Source organism: Gracilinanus agilis, chromosome 2 (assembly GCF_016433145.1).
Source record: "Gracilinanus agilis isolate LMUSP501 chromosome 2, AgileGrace, whole genome shotgun sequence".
NCBI lineage: Eukaryota > Metazoa > Chordata > Mammalia > Didelphimorphia > Didelphidae > Gracilinanus > Gracilinanus agilis.
This window is the reverse complement of record NC_058131.1, coordinates 58729911-58748253: the sequence shown is the minus strand read 5'-3', so window position 1 is coordinate 58748253 and position 18343 is coordinate 58729911. Positions and strand designations below refer to the sequence as shown.

At 42.2% G+C, this 18343-nt stretch overlaps 1 protein-coding gene across 1 annotated transcript in view; it reads left to right on the top strand.

Moving 5' to 3' along the window:
- The window catches only part of LOC123233250 (hepatocyte nuclear factor 4-beta-like), a 69813-nt gene that overhangs the window by 26277 nt on the left and 25193 nt on the right, over positions 1-18343 (top strand). The window contains exons 3-5 of the mRNA XM_044659402.1: positions 2098-2192; positions 10701-10859; positions 17072-17151. Coding sequence (XP_044515337.1) covers positions 2098-2192; positions 10701-10859; positions 17072-17151 — 334 coding nt within the window. The remainder of the gene's footprint in view (positions 1-2097; positions 2193-10700; positions 10860-17071; positions 17152-18343) is intronic.

The window sequence follows — 18343 nt, the reverse complement described above, 5'->3', positions numbered from 1 at the left end:
ACTCATCACCTCTTGCCTGGGTTTGCTATTGCAAGAACTTCTTCATTGATCCCCCTGCCTTAAGTCTCTCTCCTTTATAATTTATTCTCACAGCCGCCAGTGATTTTCCTAAAATACTGGTCTGATAGTATCATATAATAATATTATTATTTATATGATGTTTTAAAACATATAGAACAATTTACAAATATTATCTCATTTTATCCTTACATCAACTCAGAGAAGTTGCTGTAGTAGTGGTCCATTCATTAAGTTCTGTCTGAGTCTTCGTGACCCCGTGGACCATAACACACTCTTCTGTTCTTCATGGTCTCCCAAAGCCTGTCCAAGTTCATGCTCATCACCTCCACGACACTATCTATCCATCTCATTCTCTGCCACCCCCTTCTCCTTTTGTCTTCAGTCTTTCCCAATATGAGTTTTTTCCAGTGAGTCTTGTCATCTCATTCTCACTCTATCCACTGAGCCAGTTCCTAAATGGATTCATACTTAATGCTTTAAATCCTTAGCCTTTGCTTTCAGCAGTAAAATGACCTGGGACAATTCTGAAAGACTTAAGAAGGGGAATGCTATCCACCTCCAGACAAAGAGCTCTTGGAATTGGAAGTAGATCAAAGCCTACTCTTTTTTCACATCAGTGTTTTTATGGTTTTATTTGGGGGTTTTGGTTTTGTAGGAGTGTGTTCTTACAACAGTGATCACTATGGAAGTGTGCCTCGCATGATAATACATGTATAATCTAGATCAAATTGCTTACCCCCTCCAAGAGGGGAAGGGAAGGGAAGGAGGGAGATGGTTTGGGTCTTATAATTTTGGAAAACATATGTTGAACAAAAAAGAAGGATGGGAGTAAGGAAGGAAGGAAAGAAGGAAAGAAGAAAGGAAGGAAGGAAAGAAGGAAGGAAGGAAAGAAAGAAGGAAGACAAAGAGAGAGACAAAGAAAGAGTGAGAGAGAGAGAGGAAGAAAGTAGTGCCCACTATTTTATTTATTTAATTAATGTTGGTTGAATTCAACTGAATTACAAGTGTATATAGCAATGTATACTTAGAACTCAGTGGATAAAGCACAGGACTTTAACCCATTCTGGGTTAAAAACTTCTGTCTACTTCAATTTTCTCATCTGTAAAATGAAGATAATTAATGGCATCTTCAAGTATCTGGAAATCCAAAATCCTTGCCCTTAAGAAGCTTACATCCTACTCTATTGACCATAGGTGGTACACTGCACAGTATACTAGACTTGGAGTCAAGAAGTTCAAAATTAAAATTTGACCTTGAATATTTACTAGTTGTGTGGCCCTGGGCAAGTCACTTAACCTCTGTCTAACTCAGTTTCCTCTTTCATAAAACTGAGGATAATAATAGCCCTTATCTCCCAGGTTGTTGTGAGGATGAGATAATAGGTAGAGTGCTTTGCCAACAGAATAATACTATGTAATTGGTAGCTATTAGTACTATTAGTACTAAGGATAGCTGAATTGTACAGTGAATAAAGTGGCAGGCCTGGAGTCAGAAAGATCTGAGTTCAAATCCAGCCCCAGATGCATTCTAGTTATGTGATTCTGGCAAGTCACTTAATCCTGTTTAACCTCAATTCCTCATCTGTAAAATGAACTGGAGAAGGAAATGGCAAACCAAGAAACTACCAAGAATATCCCAAATGGGGTCACAAAGAGTCAGATACAAACCTAACAACTGAACAACAAAATTATTTCTAGGGAGTAAAAGATGGAGAGGCGGTATATGACATGTTTTGTAGATACGTATCATAAAAGTTAGGGAATGGGGGAAGTAAAGAAGATGCAGTTGTGTTTGAGGGCTATTTGAGTAGGAAGCAAACCTTCTTGCCTAAAGGGACTAAAGCATTGATTGCCACATCTGAGCCACCATCATTAGGAGTTACAAATATTGCATTCTAAGTAACCCAAATTCTTCATTGCTCTAAAACATCGTATGGCTGCTCTGAGCCCCCAGACACAAGTCAAACCTCTGATTCCCTATGGTTGTGAGGAAAGTGTTCTCAGAAAACAGGCTGCCCAGGCTAGAGAAGCCCACTCAGGGAAAATCAATAACTTTCTCCTCTTCTTTCCCTTCAGGTTTAACAGACAGTGTGTTATTGACAAAGACAAGAGGAATCAATGCAGGTACTGTCGATTGAGGAAATGTTTTAGAGCAGGAATGAAGAAAGAAGGTGAGTCCAAAATTCAGTTCTTTCTATTTTCAAGGCACAGTGATGTCCAAGGTTCTAATATTGCTTAAACTGCACTTCTGGTTCAGTATTTACCTATTATTTATTTATTTTAAAGCCTTATCTTCTGCCTTGGAATCTATTGGCTCCAAGGCAGAAGAGTGACAAGGGCTAGGCAACTGGGGTTAAGTGACTTGCCCAGGGTCATCCAGTTAAGTAGTGTCTGAGGCCTTATTTGAACCCAGGTCCCCTCTACTCCAAGCCTGGCACTCTGTCTACTGTGCTAGCTACCTCCTCCCCCCTTCGCCTAAGATACTTATTGGCTTCAGGAGCTTGGGCAAATCACTTAACTACTTTGTGCTTCAATTCCCTTATCTATAAAATGGGCTTGAACCAAGTTCTGACTCCACAGCCAGTGTTCTTTCCAGGGATGGATTACATTGGAAGGGATAGAAACCAAAGGCTATTTTAATAATCTAGGCACAAGATGATAAAGGCCTGAATTAGGGTGATGGTCGAAGGAAGATGTGAATAAGAGAGTCATTGTGGAGGAAGAATCCACTTATCTCAGCAACTTGCATGCAGAAGATGCAGGAGAAGGAGCTATCAAAGCTAGCTCAGGGCTTGAAGCTTGGATGACTCAGAGAATGATGGTGCCATGAAAAGATGATAATGAAGGAAGAGGAAAGAAGATGGCTTTGGTCTTCATGACTCACCAGTGTATCACATCAAACCCACTGTTTGGGGAACAATCAGTGAGGGTCCTGGGGGAATTTTTTTGAGGCTAGAAAGAGAAGAGGAACAGCCAGTTAAGAAATATGTAGGTTGTGGAAAAACAGCAAATGTGGCAGTGGGAACAAGGGAATGTTGGCCTGGAAAGAAAAGCTGCTTAGCTTGGTGTTTCCTGACTGGTGCCTCATGGCAAGGCCACAGGCGACTACAGACTCATCAATGGGCCGCAGTAAATGGGCATTCAGCAGTTCCAGCTGCCTCCAAGTCTCAGACAGGGCTGAGCCACAACAAAGTGGTAAAGGAGACCAAGATTGAAGTTCCCAGAATCCTCTTTTCCTTCTTGATTTATACCATCTCCCCTTAAACATCCCTCCTTCGTTATTCCCTTAAACCAAAAAAAAACTCCAAAACCCCAAAACAAAGTTCTGAGATCAGTTCGTTCCCATGCAGGGTGAATTTAAGCCAATGACACCTTTCCCAGAAGGTAGCTCTCATCTCTGTTTATGGAAGAGGGGATTTGGTCTTCTATTAAAAGCCATAGGCATTCTGCATGAAAACACTGGTAAAACTTTATATTAGACTATTTACTTCCTGAAGTAAGAGAGGGAAAGGGACAGAGAGAATCTGAATCATAAAATGTCCGATAACAATAGTTAAAAATTGTTTCTACATTTAATTGAAAAGAAAATTTGAACTTAAAAAAAAAGAAAGCTATTACAATAGTCCAGGGAGGAGGCGATGAAGGGCTAAACTGGTATGGTGATCAGATGATGGCATAGAAGTAGACAGAGATGAGAGATGTTGCTGGCACATTATTGACAGAAATTGGCAACTGATTTGCTATGTGAGGTAAGAGAGAATAGAGTGGAGGATGATTCAAATCCAAGTTGCCAACCTGGATCACTGGAAGAATGGTGGAGTCTTTGGCAGAAATAGTGAAATCTAGAAGAGGGATGGATTTGGGGTAACAAGAATATAATGAGTTCCATTTTTGGCTTGTTGCTTTTGAGATAAATGGGACATCCAAACAGAGAGGTCTAGCAGGCAGTTGGAAATGAGGGGGTAGAGTTCAGGAGGAAGATGATGGCTGGGTATATAGATTTGGGAGTCATTTACAAAGAGATGGCCGTTGTACCCTGAAGAACTGATGATATCACCAAGGTCAAGAAGAGAATGGCCAAGGACAAAGTGTTGGGAGAAATCCAAGCAAAAGTGGTGAAACTTGATCAATGATTCAGCAAAGAAGACTGAGGAGAAGTCATAATAGCAATAGTAATAGTAATGGCTGGTGTTTCTATAGTGCTTTGAGGTTTGCATGCTATCTCATTCAATCAGACAAATGGGAGTACATAAGCATCATCAAAATCCAGGGAAGAGATTGTCCGGAGGTAACAGGTAGCCAATAATTTCAGTCTAAAGAGAGGTCAAGATGGATAAGAAGGGGCCATAGGACTGGGCATATTAAGGACCATGGGATCATAGTTCTAAAGCTAGATGGGAACCTTTAGGATCATCTAGTCCAACCCTTTCAATTTACAGATGAGGAAACTGAAACTCAGGGAGTTTAAATAACTTGCCAAAGGTCATACATGTAGGTGTCAGAGGAGGGATTTGAATCCAAGCCTTCTCTGCAAGAATGAGTAGGATGTGAGGAAGTGGAAACAAGGAGCACATGCTGCTTTTTTCTAGGAGTTCACCAGTGAAAAGGAAAAAAAAAGCTGTATGATGATAGCTTGAAGAAATTGTGGAAGTCAGATGAAAGTTCTTTTTTTTTTTTTAATTTTTTTTTAATTTTAAACCCTTAACTTCTGTGTATTGACTTATAGGTGGAAGAGTGGTAAGGGTAGGCAATGGGGGTCAAGTGACTTGCCCAGGGTCACACAGCTGGGAAGTGGCTGAAGCCAGATTTGAACCTAGGACCTCCCGTCTCTAGGCCTGGCTCTCAATCCACTGAGCTACCCAGCTGCCCCGAAAGTTCTTTTTTTTTTTTTTAAGATGGGAGAGATCTGGGGATGTTTGTAAGAAGAAGAGAGGGAGCCACTGGAGAATGACAGATTAAAGATTAGAGAAAGGCGATAATGAAAGGGTCAATCTCCTAAAAGAGACAAGGAATAAAATCAAGGATGTAAAAAGAGATTGGCCTTGACAAGAAAAATCAACACTCCCTGAAACAAAAATTTCAAGAATGAGGAATGTTGGTTGAGAGCATTTGAGTATAGAATTGAAGAGAAAAAGGAGCTCAATTTTTTTTATCAATAAAACAAGGTCTTCTGCTAAGATGAATGAGGAAGGAATGATATAGGTAGTTCAAGAAGAAGAGAGAAGGTTTGGAAAAGATGCTGTAGGAAATATAATAAGGAATCAATCAGGGAAGAGTAGTGACTGCCAAGCGTCAGTGAGAGCTTAGATAACTGAATTTGTAGTGAATTCAGCGCAATTGTACGATTTCTTCCAAATGCATTTAGATAGGAAGCAAAAGAAGGCAGGTGGTGAGAATAATCTGGAACTGAGGTTTAGGAAAGAATGATCAGAAATAAGACAAGGGAACAAGGGATTTAAGGGCAGAATACAACTGAAAGTAAAACTGAATTGTTGTTCAGTTGTTTTACTCATGTCAAACTTTTCATGACTCCATTTTGGGGTTTTCTTGGCAGAGATACTAGAACAGTTTGTCAATTCCTTCTCTAACTCATTTTACAGATGAGGAAACTGAGGCACACAGGGTTAAGTGATTTTCCCAGGGTCTCCCAGCTAGAAAGTGTCTGAGGCTAGATTTAAACACAGGTCTTCCTTTCTCCAGGTCCAATAATTCTAGCCAATTTATCACCTAGCTGCTCTCAGGCTGAGTAGATAATAAGAAATTTATGAGAGAAAAAGGATGAGTGAAGAGGCTAGAAAAGCAAGGAGAGGTAGAATGATTGGAGGTGATGGTAAGCATGAAGAATGAGTTAAGGAAACGTAAAATATGGGAAGAAATGGAAGTTAGGGTCAAATGGAGGAATATCTGAGATAAAGAGATTTTGGCCACAGCAGGATAGAGAGACAGGAGTAACCATGAACACCCCCTATAGAATTAGAGGACACTTGGCCGTTCAATGTGTGGGCCACCCCTTGTCTCAGGGCACGACCAACTGAGAACAGAAGACCTCTTTCTGTCACAGCCTAGCTGGGTCACATCTGAGTCCCTACCCCAGATGGGTGTCCCCAGGGCACTCCTTTCCTTCTCTGTTGATAAGGAACATGGGGAAGAGTTAGAAAAACCTGTTTTATAACCCTTTCCCCAGAATGGCTTGAGTTGGCTCTTTCCACTGGACTCCTCTGCTCTCTTGTTCCTTCTCTTCCCTTGCCTAGCTTCTGCCACATCTTTCAGGTTTCCACCCCAGAAAGCCTGCCTTTTCCAGGCAGCCTTCCCTGAGCACTCCAACCTCGACTCGCTCCCTTTTCTGAACCTTTACACTTGGACTTTATGTCTTGAGCAGTCTAACACTTCATAATTGCCCCTCTCGCTATAACCCTTTATGGATTACAAAGACAAGAGCTCTATAAGATAGAAAGAACAAGTAACATTATCGTTTCCATCTTAGAGACATGGAAAGTAAAACTCAGAGATGAAGTGATTTGCCTGAGATTACATAAGAAGTGTCAGAGCCATGATTTGCTTCTGAGGGGGTCATCTGATCAGAGAGGCATAGACCGAGGGTTTGAAGGGACCCTAATGTTAACCAAGTCCTCTTCATTTTACAGAGGAGGAAAACTGAGACCCACTGAGTTTAAGCCATGAACCATGGAAGTGGGCTAGTTGTAGACAGTAAGATAGTCAGTGGCAGGCAGAGACAAGACTTCAGCCAGGATTCTCTAACTTCGATTCTAGCCCTCTTTTGGTATAATAAATAGGCTCAGCTTGTTCTTTGCCTCCTGGGAGCTCCTTCTCCTGAAATCCCATTATTTTTATAATCTCAGCACTGCCAAGGTGACTTACAGATCTACCTGTCAGCATCTGCGCCACCCTGGAGATAAGGAAATGCTTGGCTGCCATGCTCAGTGGGCATGGGCACAGCTCAGTGCTGAGAGGGCTTGGTACTTGAAGCTGATGAGGCTAAGCTCATTGAACCCTGTAGGGGATTGCCTCCAAATAATGACCTCTACACACACACACACACACACACACACACACACACACACACACACAGAGTGACATCTGCTACTTCTTTGAGGTTAGCCTTGTCCTCTGTGTTGTCTTTGCCTATATATAAATATAAATATATACATATATGTATATATATATGTATATGTATATATATATGGATCAGATTGATAGAGCAGCATAAGCCCTTCTTCTCCCTCAAGAAGCTAATGATCGGGGGCAGCTGGGTAGTTCAGTGGATTGAGAGTCAGGCCTAGAGATGGGGGGTCCTAAGTTCAAATCCAGCCTCAGACACTTCCCAGCTGTGTGACCCTGGACAAGTCACTTGACCCCATTGCCCACCCTTACCACTCTTCCACCAAGGAGCCAATACACAGAGGTTAAGGGTTTAAAAAAAAGAAGCTAATGATCTTAATAATGATTGATAATGATTGTTAATGATAATAATGACTGAAAAAAAAGAGAAACTGTGTAGACCAATCCCATATTTTGCCTTACTTAATAATTGAGTACCAGCCATGTTGTTGATAGGAACTCAGAGAAGACAAAACAGCCTGCTATGGTCAGGAAGGGGCTCTGGAAGAAGTAGCTCAGCCCCTCGGAATAGACTGAATTTCATTAGGAAAAAAAACAGAGGTGGTAAAAGTATTCCAGGAATAGAGAATAGTGTAAGCAAAGCAACGGAAGTGGGAAGGAAAGTTTGATGCTCCTTTTATAAACAGCACATGACTAGTCCTGATGGAACAGAGAGTTTGTGCACAAACGTACCAGGACTTAAGGCTGGAAGCCTGGATCTAGACTGCGGAAAACCATTGAGGGCATATTGAAGAACTTGGATTTTATCCCAATGGTAATGGGGAGCCATTACATGTTTTTGATCAGGGAGCATCAAAAACAGAGTGTTGATTTAAACCAGATGGATGGCAATGCCAAGATAGAGATTGGAGGCAGAGGTTCCAGCTAGGAGGCTCTGGCAATGGTCTAGGAATATAAGGACATGGTAGCAGAGAAAATGGACAGAAGCCAATGAAACCAAGATGATAGGAAATGGATACATGAGAGACCAAGGGGAAGAATCATCAGAGCTTAGTGACTCACTCTAGGGAGGGGATAAAGCAGAAGAGGTCAAAGATGACCACCTAGGTAGCTAAGAGTATGATGGTGCCTCTCATAAGTGGCTAGGTGGAGCAGTGGGTAAAGCGCTGGGTCTGGATCTGAGTTCAAATCCAGTCTCACACACTTACTAGCTGTCTGATCCTGGGCAACTCATTTAGCCCTGTTTCCCTTAATTTCCTCATCTTTAAAATGAATTGAAAAAGGAAATGCAAACTACACCAGTATCTTTGCCAAGAAAACCCCAGATGGGGTCACAAAGAGTCAGACATGACTGAAACGACTGGACAATAACAGCATCGTTCATAAATAATAAAGAAAGCATCAGGGAAAAATTTTAGAGGGAAGATCATAGGATCATAGAGCTGGAGTTGAGGGAGGGTGCCTTAGAGATATCGCAACCCCTTCGCTTTGCAGAGACTGTGTCACAGAGAGAAATGATATCCCCCCAAAGACTCACAGCTAGTAATTAGCTGAGCCGGTTAGGTGTCAAATTCCATTATGGAGGAGCTGAGTTCAAGGGGCTAGCAGAGTACCTGCCTGGAAGGGACCATTCATGGGGAAGCCTGTTGAGAAATATGATGAACCAGTCAGACCTTCAGCAAACTTCCCCGAAATACATCATGACGTGGCGGTGTAGACACGAAAATGTCAGGTGCAACACCGGGGGTGGAGTTTTGTTTAGCCTCATTTAAGAGGGAGAACACCTTTAACAGCAAAGTCAGGACCAGAGGGAGGGCTGACCTCTGCTCTATTTAGGAGCATAATAAATATTGCAGCACTACAGGATGCAGAATTTGCCTAGTTTTCATGGCAGGTAAATCATTAACAACTTTGCCTAGCCCCTAGCTTGACTTCTAAGGAGATTTCAGGGATCACGGAAAAAAAAATCACCTTGAGAAAATCATCTTGAAGCAAGCCCTTAGTGGCAATGAACCTTATCAGAGCTACGTACCATAAAAACAGTTTGGAAACTCAAGATAAGTTGGGAAAGCCTGAGATGTTTCCTTTTAAAGAAATATTAATGATGCTTTATCATCACTTTATTATAGCCAGGCATGACCAACACCCACCCTGATTCACTGATAAAGTAGAGCAAGAAATTGGCATGCAATCACAATTAGCAAGGGACTTGAATTCACCGGCCGACTCCCCACTTTGTGCTGCCCTTCAGGGCCCCTTCCAAACCCCGGGCCCCTTGGTAAAGCCTTCTCTGACCATCCTCGCTCTCCCACCTTGGAGTCTTCTAAGACTTACTGTTTGACCTGGTACTGAGATGCCATGGGAGGAGACTGCAGCAAGAAGATCTGGGTTTGATTATGAATTGTGTGTCATCAGCAAATCACTCAACTTGGCTGGTCTTTGGCTTTCTGAGACAGTATGGCATAGTGGAAAGTTCTTGGACTTGGTATTTACTATGTGACCAAGGGCAAGTCAACTGACCTTGTTTCAGTCTTGGATTCCTCGTCTGTAAAATAATAATAACAGCTAAAATTTGCTTTATAAATATTAACTCATTTGATCCTCACAACAACATTGGGCTATTATATCCTCAGTTTCTTATACCCAGATAAGAAAACTGAGCCAAACAGAGGTTAAGTGACTTGTCCAAGGCCACACAAATAATAAGTGTCCGAGGCTGGATTGGAAATCTTTGGACCAGCATTCTATCTTACCACGCCACTTAGCAAGGGATGAAACCTGTAATGTCTTACTTTACTAAGATATTGTAAGAATCCAATGAGAGTATACAATGGTGGGAATATGGATTTAGAGGTGGAAGGAACACTGAAGGCCAGAGTCTAAGGGCCCTATAAATTTAAGCTAATATTATTATTTTATCATCTAAAAAAAGAAGATAATAATACCTGTTCTTCCTACTTCACAGGGTTGTTGTGACACAGGTGCTTGAACCATAAATCTCTATAGAAATATGAACTTTTTATTATTATCATCATCAAATACAGCCTCCTGGCCTTATTCAACCTTGTTGGGTATGCTGGCTGCTGCACTGTAAAGAATTCTGAATTTTTCATCAAATGGTTTGACTTTGAATCCTGGATCTGCCACTTAATAGCTATATGATTGGGCAAGTCATCTCTCTTGGCCTTAGTTTCCTCTTCTGTAAAATGAAAAAATTGGTCCTCCAATGACCCTTCCCATACCACATCTGTGACCCTTTCTCTCAAGTCACACAATGAAATCATAGAATTTTACAGCTCACGGAAGGACCTTAGAGATCATTGAATCTGACTTCCCTTTTTTGAGACGTCACTTACCTAAGGTCTCCCCAACCAGACTGCCAACTCCTTTAGAGCAGGAACCTTATATCATCCTTTATTTCTTTGTATCCTTCGTTAGCAATGGTTATGCCAATGTTAGCACATGGTCTCCACTCAATGGATTATTGTCAGTTGCTTTTCTGTTTAGTGGATTCATTCAGCAGATGTCATGGATCAGGAAGAATTTGACTTGAGCCCAGCTTCTGCCCAGTTGACTTTGTGTGTGTCTCCTTCTCAAAGCTGTACAGAATGAGCGGGACCGGATAAGTATTCGAAGGAACAGCTACGAGGACAGTGGGTCCCTGTCGATTACCATCCTGACCCAGGCGGAAGTGATGGCAACTCAGGTAGGAGAATGCTCTTATCATCATCCCTTCTCAGTATTTATTTCAACTGCTGGTAATTATTAAGATGGAGAAGAGGAAAAAGGAGAAAGAAGAGAAGGGACAAGAAGAGAAGAAGGAAGAGGAATGGAAGGAAGGAAGGAAGGAAGGAAGGAAGGAAGGAAGAAAGGAAGGAAGAAAGGAAGGAAGGATGGAAGAAAGGAAAGGAGAAAGCGAGGAAGGGAGGAAGGAAGGAACTGTCTGTTCTCTTAGATTCTGGGTTCTGAGGCTCTAAGGCTTTCCTAGGTATCTTAAAAAAGGTTGCCAATGTCATAGCTCCCCTTTAATATCCAACCTGGACTCTTCATGCAATCTTCAGCTGCAGAAGGAAGGGAATCACCTCCCTTCCAGGGAGTATGATGATCAGCTTTTCCCTCACATTTTTCATTTTAAGACATGATAAACTTGTAGAAAAGGACCTTATAGAACACATAGGACAGATGTTTCCAGGGGTATGCTGGCGTCAGCTTAAACTGCCTTTTTTTTTAAAACCCTTACCTTCTTTTGGAATCAATACTGTATATTGGTTCCAAGGTAGAAGAGCAATAAAGGCTAGGCAGTGGGGGTTAAATGACCTGCCCAGGGTCATACAGCTAGGAAGTGTCTGAGGCCAGATTTGGACTCAGGATGTCCAATCTCCAGGGCTGGCTTTCTATTCACAGAGCCACCAAGCTGCCCCTCAAACTGTCTCTCAAGAGTGGATTGTTAAATTTTCAGCATGAGCATTTACACCTCGGAAACTGGCAAGCACTCCAAATTGGGGTTCAATTTATTATTTTGTTAATTGTCTAGACTTAATAAAGTATTGGAAGAAATAAAATTAAAATTAAATTAATAAATTAAAAATATAGATTAAATGTAAAAATGTGTTATGCATACTTTTATGACATTTCAACAAGGGGCCATCAGACTTTTGCTTAAAGACATTTGCTATCTCCTATACCACTTTTGGGTGGCTCTGATTGCTGGTACAGATTGATTCTGTCCATTGATCAGAAATATAGTTCTTGGAGCAGCTAGACGTAGAGATGGGATATAGGAGGTCTTGGTTCAAATATGACCAAGATACATCCTCACTGTGTGACCCTGGGCAAGTCACTTAACATCGATTGCCTAGCCCTTACTGCTTTTCTGCCTTTGAATTGATACTAAGACAGAATGTAAAGGTTTTAAAAAAGAGAAAAAGAAATATAGCTCTGCAATTTCCACTCAGTGCTCCAAGTTCTAAGTTCACTCTCTTCTTCCCATGATGGTCATTCAAATAGCTGAAGATATCCATTCTATCCCAGCCCATCCCCTCTTCTTCTCTTCTCCAGATTAAATGCTCCCGGATCTTTCGGCTCTGCCTGATAGACTTTATGTCAAAGCCCTTTACTTTCTTGGTTGTGCCACTTCTCAGTACTTTCATTCAATGCATTCAGTCAATCATCGTCCTAAAAAGTGGTGCCCAGAATTGAAAAGAATAATGCAGATGTGATCTAGCTAGAGCAGATTCCAACGCCACCATACTTAACCTGGTTGTTGTTGTCACTCAGTCACTATTTCAGTAATGTCTGATTCTTACTGACCCCATTTGAGGTTTTCTTGACAAAGATATTGGATGGAGTTTGTTATTTCCTACTCCAAATCATTTTACAGATGAAGAAACTGAGGCAAATAGGATTAAGTGACTCCCCCAGGGTCACACAGTTAGGAAATATCTGAGGAAACTACCCCAGGCTTTATCTTTTATGTCATTTAGGTGTCCACCATAGGCATGAACACAGACCTATTCAAGGAGTCCAATATCATATTAGTTATTTTGACTCATATAGCTCATTAGCAATTCTTTTTTTTAAGCCCTTATCTTCTATCTTAGAATCAATACTAAGTATTGGTTCCTTGTGATAAGAGCTGGGTAATTGGGGTTAAATGGTTTACCCAGGGTCAGAAAGCTAGAAAATATCTGAGGCCACATTTGAACCCAGGACCTCTCGTCTCCAGTCCTGGCTCCAGTCCACTGAGCTACCTACTTGCCCTTCCCACTTATTAAACTTACAGTTTTCTGAATCTTTCCCCAATACTTTTTTTTGTTCAGACAAACTGCTAATTCCCCTCTTTTACTTGTGCAGTTGATTTTTTGAACCCAGGCCTATGACTTTGCATTGATTCCTATAGTATTTAGTCAAACACCCTCATTTTACAGAGACGGAATACCCCGCCTCAAGAAATGAAATAATTTGTTCAAGACTACAATGTCATCAGAGTCAGGTTCGAGGTTTTTTCTATTCCACCATATTCTAAGGTTTACAAAATGCTTTATATAGGCTGCTTCATGTAATTTATTAATGAAGTCTTTATTAATTTATTAATGTAATTTTTATTGTAATAATTATAATATAATTTATTAATGAAGGGACCCAGGAGATGGCTAAGGGCTATAAAATTAGAGGATTTTAGGGCTAGATTGTATGAACCACCACCAGAGAATCACAGCTATAGAGGGTGACTCTGATGAAGCTTAGGACCAATGTCCTCTCTCCCCATCTCCAGCTCCTCCAGCAACAGGGAAGAGAAGCCAGAGAAGGTTTGCCTCCCTCTGAAATCATCAGAGCCACCCTCGATGAGGCTGGGTTGGAGGGAAGGAAGGAATGGGACAGAGCAATCAGCCCCTGACTCAGGGCCCCTCTGTTCTCCCTGAGAGGGAAGCCAGGTTTGTAGTATCCTGACCAGAACCTGGAGCTACTCCCCAAAGTGACCTCCACCAACAGGAAGGCCATGTGTGGTGTGCCGGTCCTCTCGCTGTCCATCATCTCTCTCCACACACCCCAGGGAGGTGAGCAAAGTGACCCAAACAGCAAGGGTGCCCAGACACCACTGATCTCTGCCCCACCATGAATAGAGAACCCTGTCTAAGGCAGCTGCCGAAAAAAATAAAAACTAAAAACCAGGCCGTCTGGCAGTTGCTGACTAGCTTGGTCTCTTTCCTGAAACCACCATCAATCTCAGCCCGAATATCATTTTTTTTTCTGAGCTGATCCCTAAAGGGAGAAACTCTGGAGGGTATTTTCCTCTATTGATTAGGGCATCCCCCTAAGCAGCCCCCCAGCTCCCGGTGCTCCTTGTTTCTGGGACTGTTCTTTTGAGGCTCTGTTTGGGGGCAAATGGAGATTTGTAAACTGCTCCACGCCGTTTGGATGGAAGGTCCAAGGAAGAAGTTGCTGGACCTTGCCAAGGACAGGCTCTGACCAATAAATTGCTCCGTGGTTGCCCTTGTGAAATGGGGGCAGCTGGTGCCAGGGCACCAAATGGCCAAGGTCACCACCAAACTGAAGGCATTTTTTTGGAAGTCACAGTGTAACCAGAGAACAAAAACACATGGAACTTCACATTTCCAATAAATCTGTCGATGCTGCTTCACAGGAAAGGGCTTGTGGCCTCCAAGCTAAACAGCCAAGTGGGAAGCAAATATTCCACCATAGTTTAATGGAGAGAACACATGGTCAGGAGGGAAAAGTCCTGGGTTCTAATCCTGAACTAAACTGGGTGACCCCAGGGAAAAGATTGTTCTTCTCTGGGCCTTAGGTTTCTGCTCCATAAAATGAGACGGTTCTAGTACTAAACTAAGCTATGTGACCATGGGGAAATGATTTTCCCTTTCTGGGTCTTAGTTTTCCTCTCTATAAAATAAGGAGAAGGTTTTAGTTCTAAACAAAGCTGGGTGACCACGGGGAACTGATTTTTCCTCTCTGAGCCTTGGGTTTCTACTCTATAAAATGAGGAGAAGGTTCTAGGTCTAAAAGAAGCTGGGTGACCACAGGGAAGTGATTTTTCCCTCTCTGAGCCTTAGGTTTCTACTCTATAAAATGAGGAGAAGGTTCTAGATCTAAACTAAGCTGGGTAACCATGAGGAAGTGATTTTCCCTCTCTGGGTCTTAGTTTTCTTCTCTATAAAATAAGGGGAAGGTTCTAGTTCTAAACTAAGCTGGATGACCACGGGGAAGTAATTTTTCCCTCTCTGAGCCTTAGTTTTCTACTCTATAAAAATGAGGAGAAGGTTCTAGATCTAAACTAAGCTGGGTGACCATGAGGAAGTGATTTTCCTTCTCTGAGCCCTAGGTTTCTACTCTGTACAATGAGGAGAAGTTTCTAGATCTAAATGAAGCTGGGTGACCACATAGAATTGATTTTCCCTCTCTGAGCCTTAAGTTTCTACTCTATAAAATGAGGAGAATATTCTAGGTCTAAACAAAGCTGGGTGACCATGTGGAAGTTATTTTCCCTCTCTGGGTCTTAGTTTTCTTCTCTATAAAATAAGGAGAATGTTCTAGTTCTAAATGAAGCTGGATGATCATGAGGAAGTGATTTTTCTCTCTCTGAGCCTTAGTTTTCTTCTCCATAAAATGAAGAGAAGGTTCTAGATCTAAACTAAGCTGGGTGACCACATGGAATTGATTTTCTCTCTCTGGGTATTAGTTTTCTTCTTCATAAAATGAGGACAAGGTTCTAGTTCTAAATGAAGCTGGATGACCACGGGGAAGTGATTTTTCCCTCTCTGAGCCTTAGTTTTCTACTCTATAAAAATGAGGAGAAGGTTCTAGATCTAAACTAAGCTGGGTGACCATGAGGAAGTGATTTTCCCTCTCTGAGCCCTAGGTTTCTACTCTATAAAAATGAGAAGGTTCTAGATCTAAACTAAGCTGGGTGACCACATAGAATTGATTTTCCCTCTTTGAGCCCTAGGTTTCTACTCTATAAAATGAGGAGAAGGTTCTAAGTCTAAACTATGCTGGGTGATCACGGGGAAGTGATTTTTCCCTCTCTGGGCCTTAGGTTTCTACTCTATAAAATGAGGAGAAGTTTCTAGGTCTAAACGAACCTGGGTGACCATGGGAAAGTGATTTTTCCCTCTCTGGGCCTTAGTTTTCTACTCTATAAAAATGAGGAGAAGGTTCTAGATCTAAACAAAGCTGGGTGACCATGTGGAAGTTATTTTCCCTCTCTGGGTCTTAGTTTTCTTCTCTATAAAATGAGGAGAATGTTCTAGTTCTAAATGAAGCTGGATGACCATGGAGAAGTGATTTTTCCCTCTCTGAGCCTTAGTTTTCTTTTCCATAAAATGAAGAGAAGGTTCTAGATCTATACTAAGCTGGGTGACCACATGGAATTGATTTTCCCTCTCTGGATATTAGTTTTCTTCTCCATAAAATGAGGACAAGGTTCTAGATCTAAACTAAGCTGGGTTTCCATGGGGAAGGGATTTTCCTTCTCTGGGTCTTAGTTTTCTTCTCCATAAAATGAGGAGAAGGTTCTAGGTCTAAACTAAGCTGGGTGACCATGGGGAAGTGGCTTTCCCTCTCTGGGTCTTACTTTTCTCCTTTATAGAATTAGGTCTAATGAACAAGGGAAAGAGGAAAAGGGAAGTAAATGGGACTTCAAAAAAAGCCACATATGCACACAAGGGGCAGCTAGGTAGCACAGTAGATAGAGCACCAGGCCTAGAGTTAGGAAGACCTGGGTTCAAATGTGACCTCAGATACTTCTTAACTGTGTGGCCCTGGGCAAGTCACTTAACCTCAATTTCATAGTCTTGCCTTTCTTTTGTCTTAGAGTTGTTACTAACACAGAAAGTAAGGAATTGAAAACAAACAAGCATGTACACACTACAGAAGTAATAGACCCAAAGGGTAGCTCTTTCCAGCTCCATTTATCTATCAATCGCAGGGCAAGAATATTTTCTGGGAAAAGGCTTGTAAATATTTGTATGTCTATGACCGACCTAGAAGGAGCTGATTGGCTTTGTCTTTATTTTTTTAATTAGATATTTTTTTAAAAAATCCAATAAAAACCAAGAGCCACGAAACTGTCAGCATGAAAACAATCACCATCAAGATAAGGCGGCAGTCAGACCTCCCACTGCATTTTGGATCTGGCCCCTTTGCAACAAAGCCCTTTCCAGCAGCCCTGAATAGTGCAGAGAGAGCTGAACCCTGCATTCCAGGCATGGCTCTGTCACTGACTAACTCTGCGGGAGGGTGCATGAACCAGGGGAATGAGCATCAGCCCAGGAGTCAGAGGGTCTGGGTTCAAATCTGATCTCTGACACATTCAAGACATAGCCTCCCTGCACCTCAGTTTCCTCAACTGTAAAATGTGGGTATTGGTGCAGTTGGCCTCTGAAGACCTTTGACCATCTAGAACTAGGAAATTTATCTCTCTTCTCTGAATGCCAATTTCCTCCTCCTTAAGATGGAAAAACAATCTCTGCAGTCCTAGCCAGAGAGGAATGTTGTGCACACGGGCTTATGGAAACCTTCGCTGCCACCAAAGTGAGAGGCCGGACTGTTCCTGCTTTTTACTCCTGAAAACGCAGCCCTCCAGACTATTCAGCGTTCTGGGCAGCAGAGCTTGAGAGTCTCAGAGAGTCACAGAGCCAGAAAGGCCTTTAGAAAAGCGAGTGGCAGACCTGGTAGAGCCTCAGAGAGGGGGACCGACGCACCCCAAAGACAGGGCTGGCTTTTCTGCTGTCCCGGTTCACTGTTGTGGGTACCTAGAATGTGCCCTCCCATTTATGGAAGGCTGGGAAACCAGATAGCGCTTTATGACAACAATTCTATTTGCTCAGGGGTATCTCTACTTTCCTCCTCATTCTCAGCTCAGTTTTGGATAGAAACAGTTGCCAGACTCACTCTCTCTCTCTCTGTCTCTCTCTCTGTCTCTCTCTGTCTCTCTCTCTCTCTCTCTCTCTCTCTCTCTCTCTCTCTCTCTCTCTTTCTCTCTCTCTCTCTCTTCCTCTCTGTCTGTCTCTCTATATATCTTCCTCTGTCTCTGTCTCCATCTCTCTTTCTCTGCCTCGATCTTTGTCTCTGTCTCCCTCTGTCTCTGTCTATGTCTGTCTTTCTGTCTCTGGGTCTGGCTGGCTGTCTCTCTCTCTCTCTCTCTCTCTTTCCCCCTTTTGGGGATCAAAGCATTTGGGAATGTGTTGCCGGAATCCTAGGGAGTAGAGAAATTAATGGGGCTCACCAGCCAGGCTGCCCCAATCCCCAAATGGAGAAATGACTTAATGAAAAATCTTTCAAAGCTAAGGTTGTTCATTATACACGAGGCCATGTTGAAGGGACCAGTGATGTTATCCTTCTTCAAGTAAATCATGAGCCATCTCATGAAAAGAAGGATTTGGGAGTAGCCAGGTAGCTCAGGGAATTGAGTCAGGCCTAGAGATGGAGGGTCCTGGGGTCAAATCCAGCTTCAGACACTTCTTAGCTCGGTGACCCCAGGCAAGTCACTTAACCTCCATTACCTAACCATTATTGCTCTTCTGTCTTGTATATGTATATATAATACATATACAGTATTAATTCTAAGATGGAAGGAAAGGAAGGAAGGAAGGAAGGAAGGAAGGAAGGAAGGAAGGAAGGAAGGAAGGAAGGGAGGGAGGGAGGGAGGGAGGGAAGGAGGAAGGAAGGAAGGAAGGAAGGAAGGAAGGAAGGAAGGAAGGAAGGAAGGAAGGAAGGAAGTTAC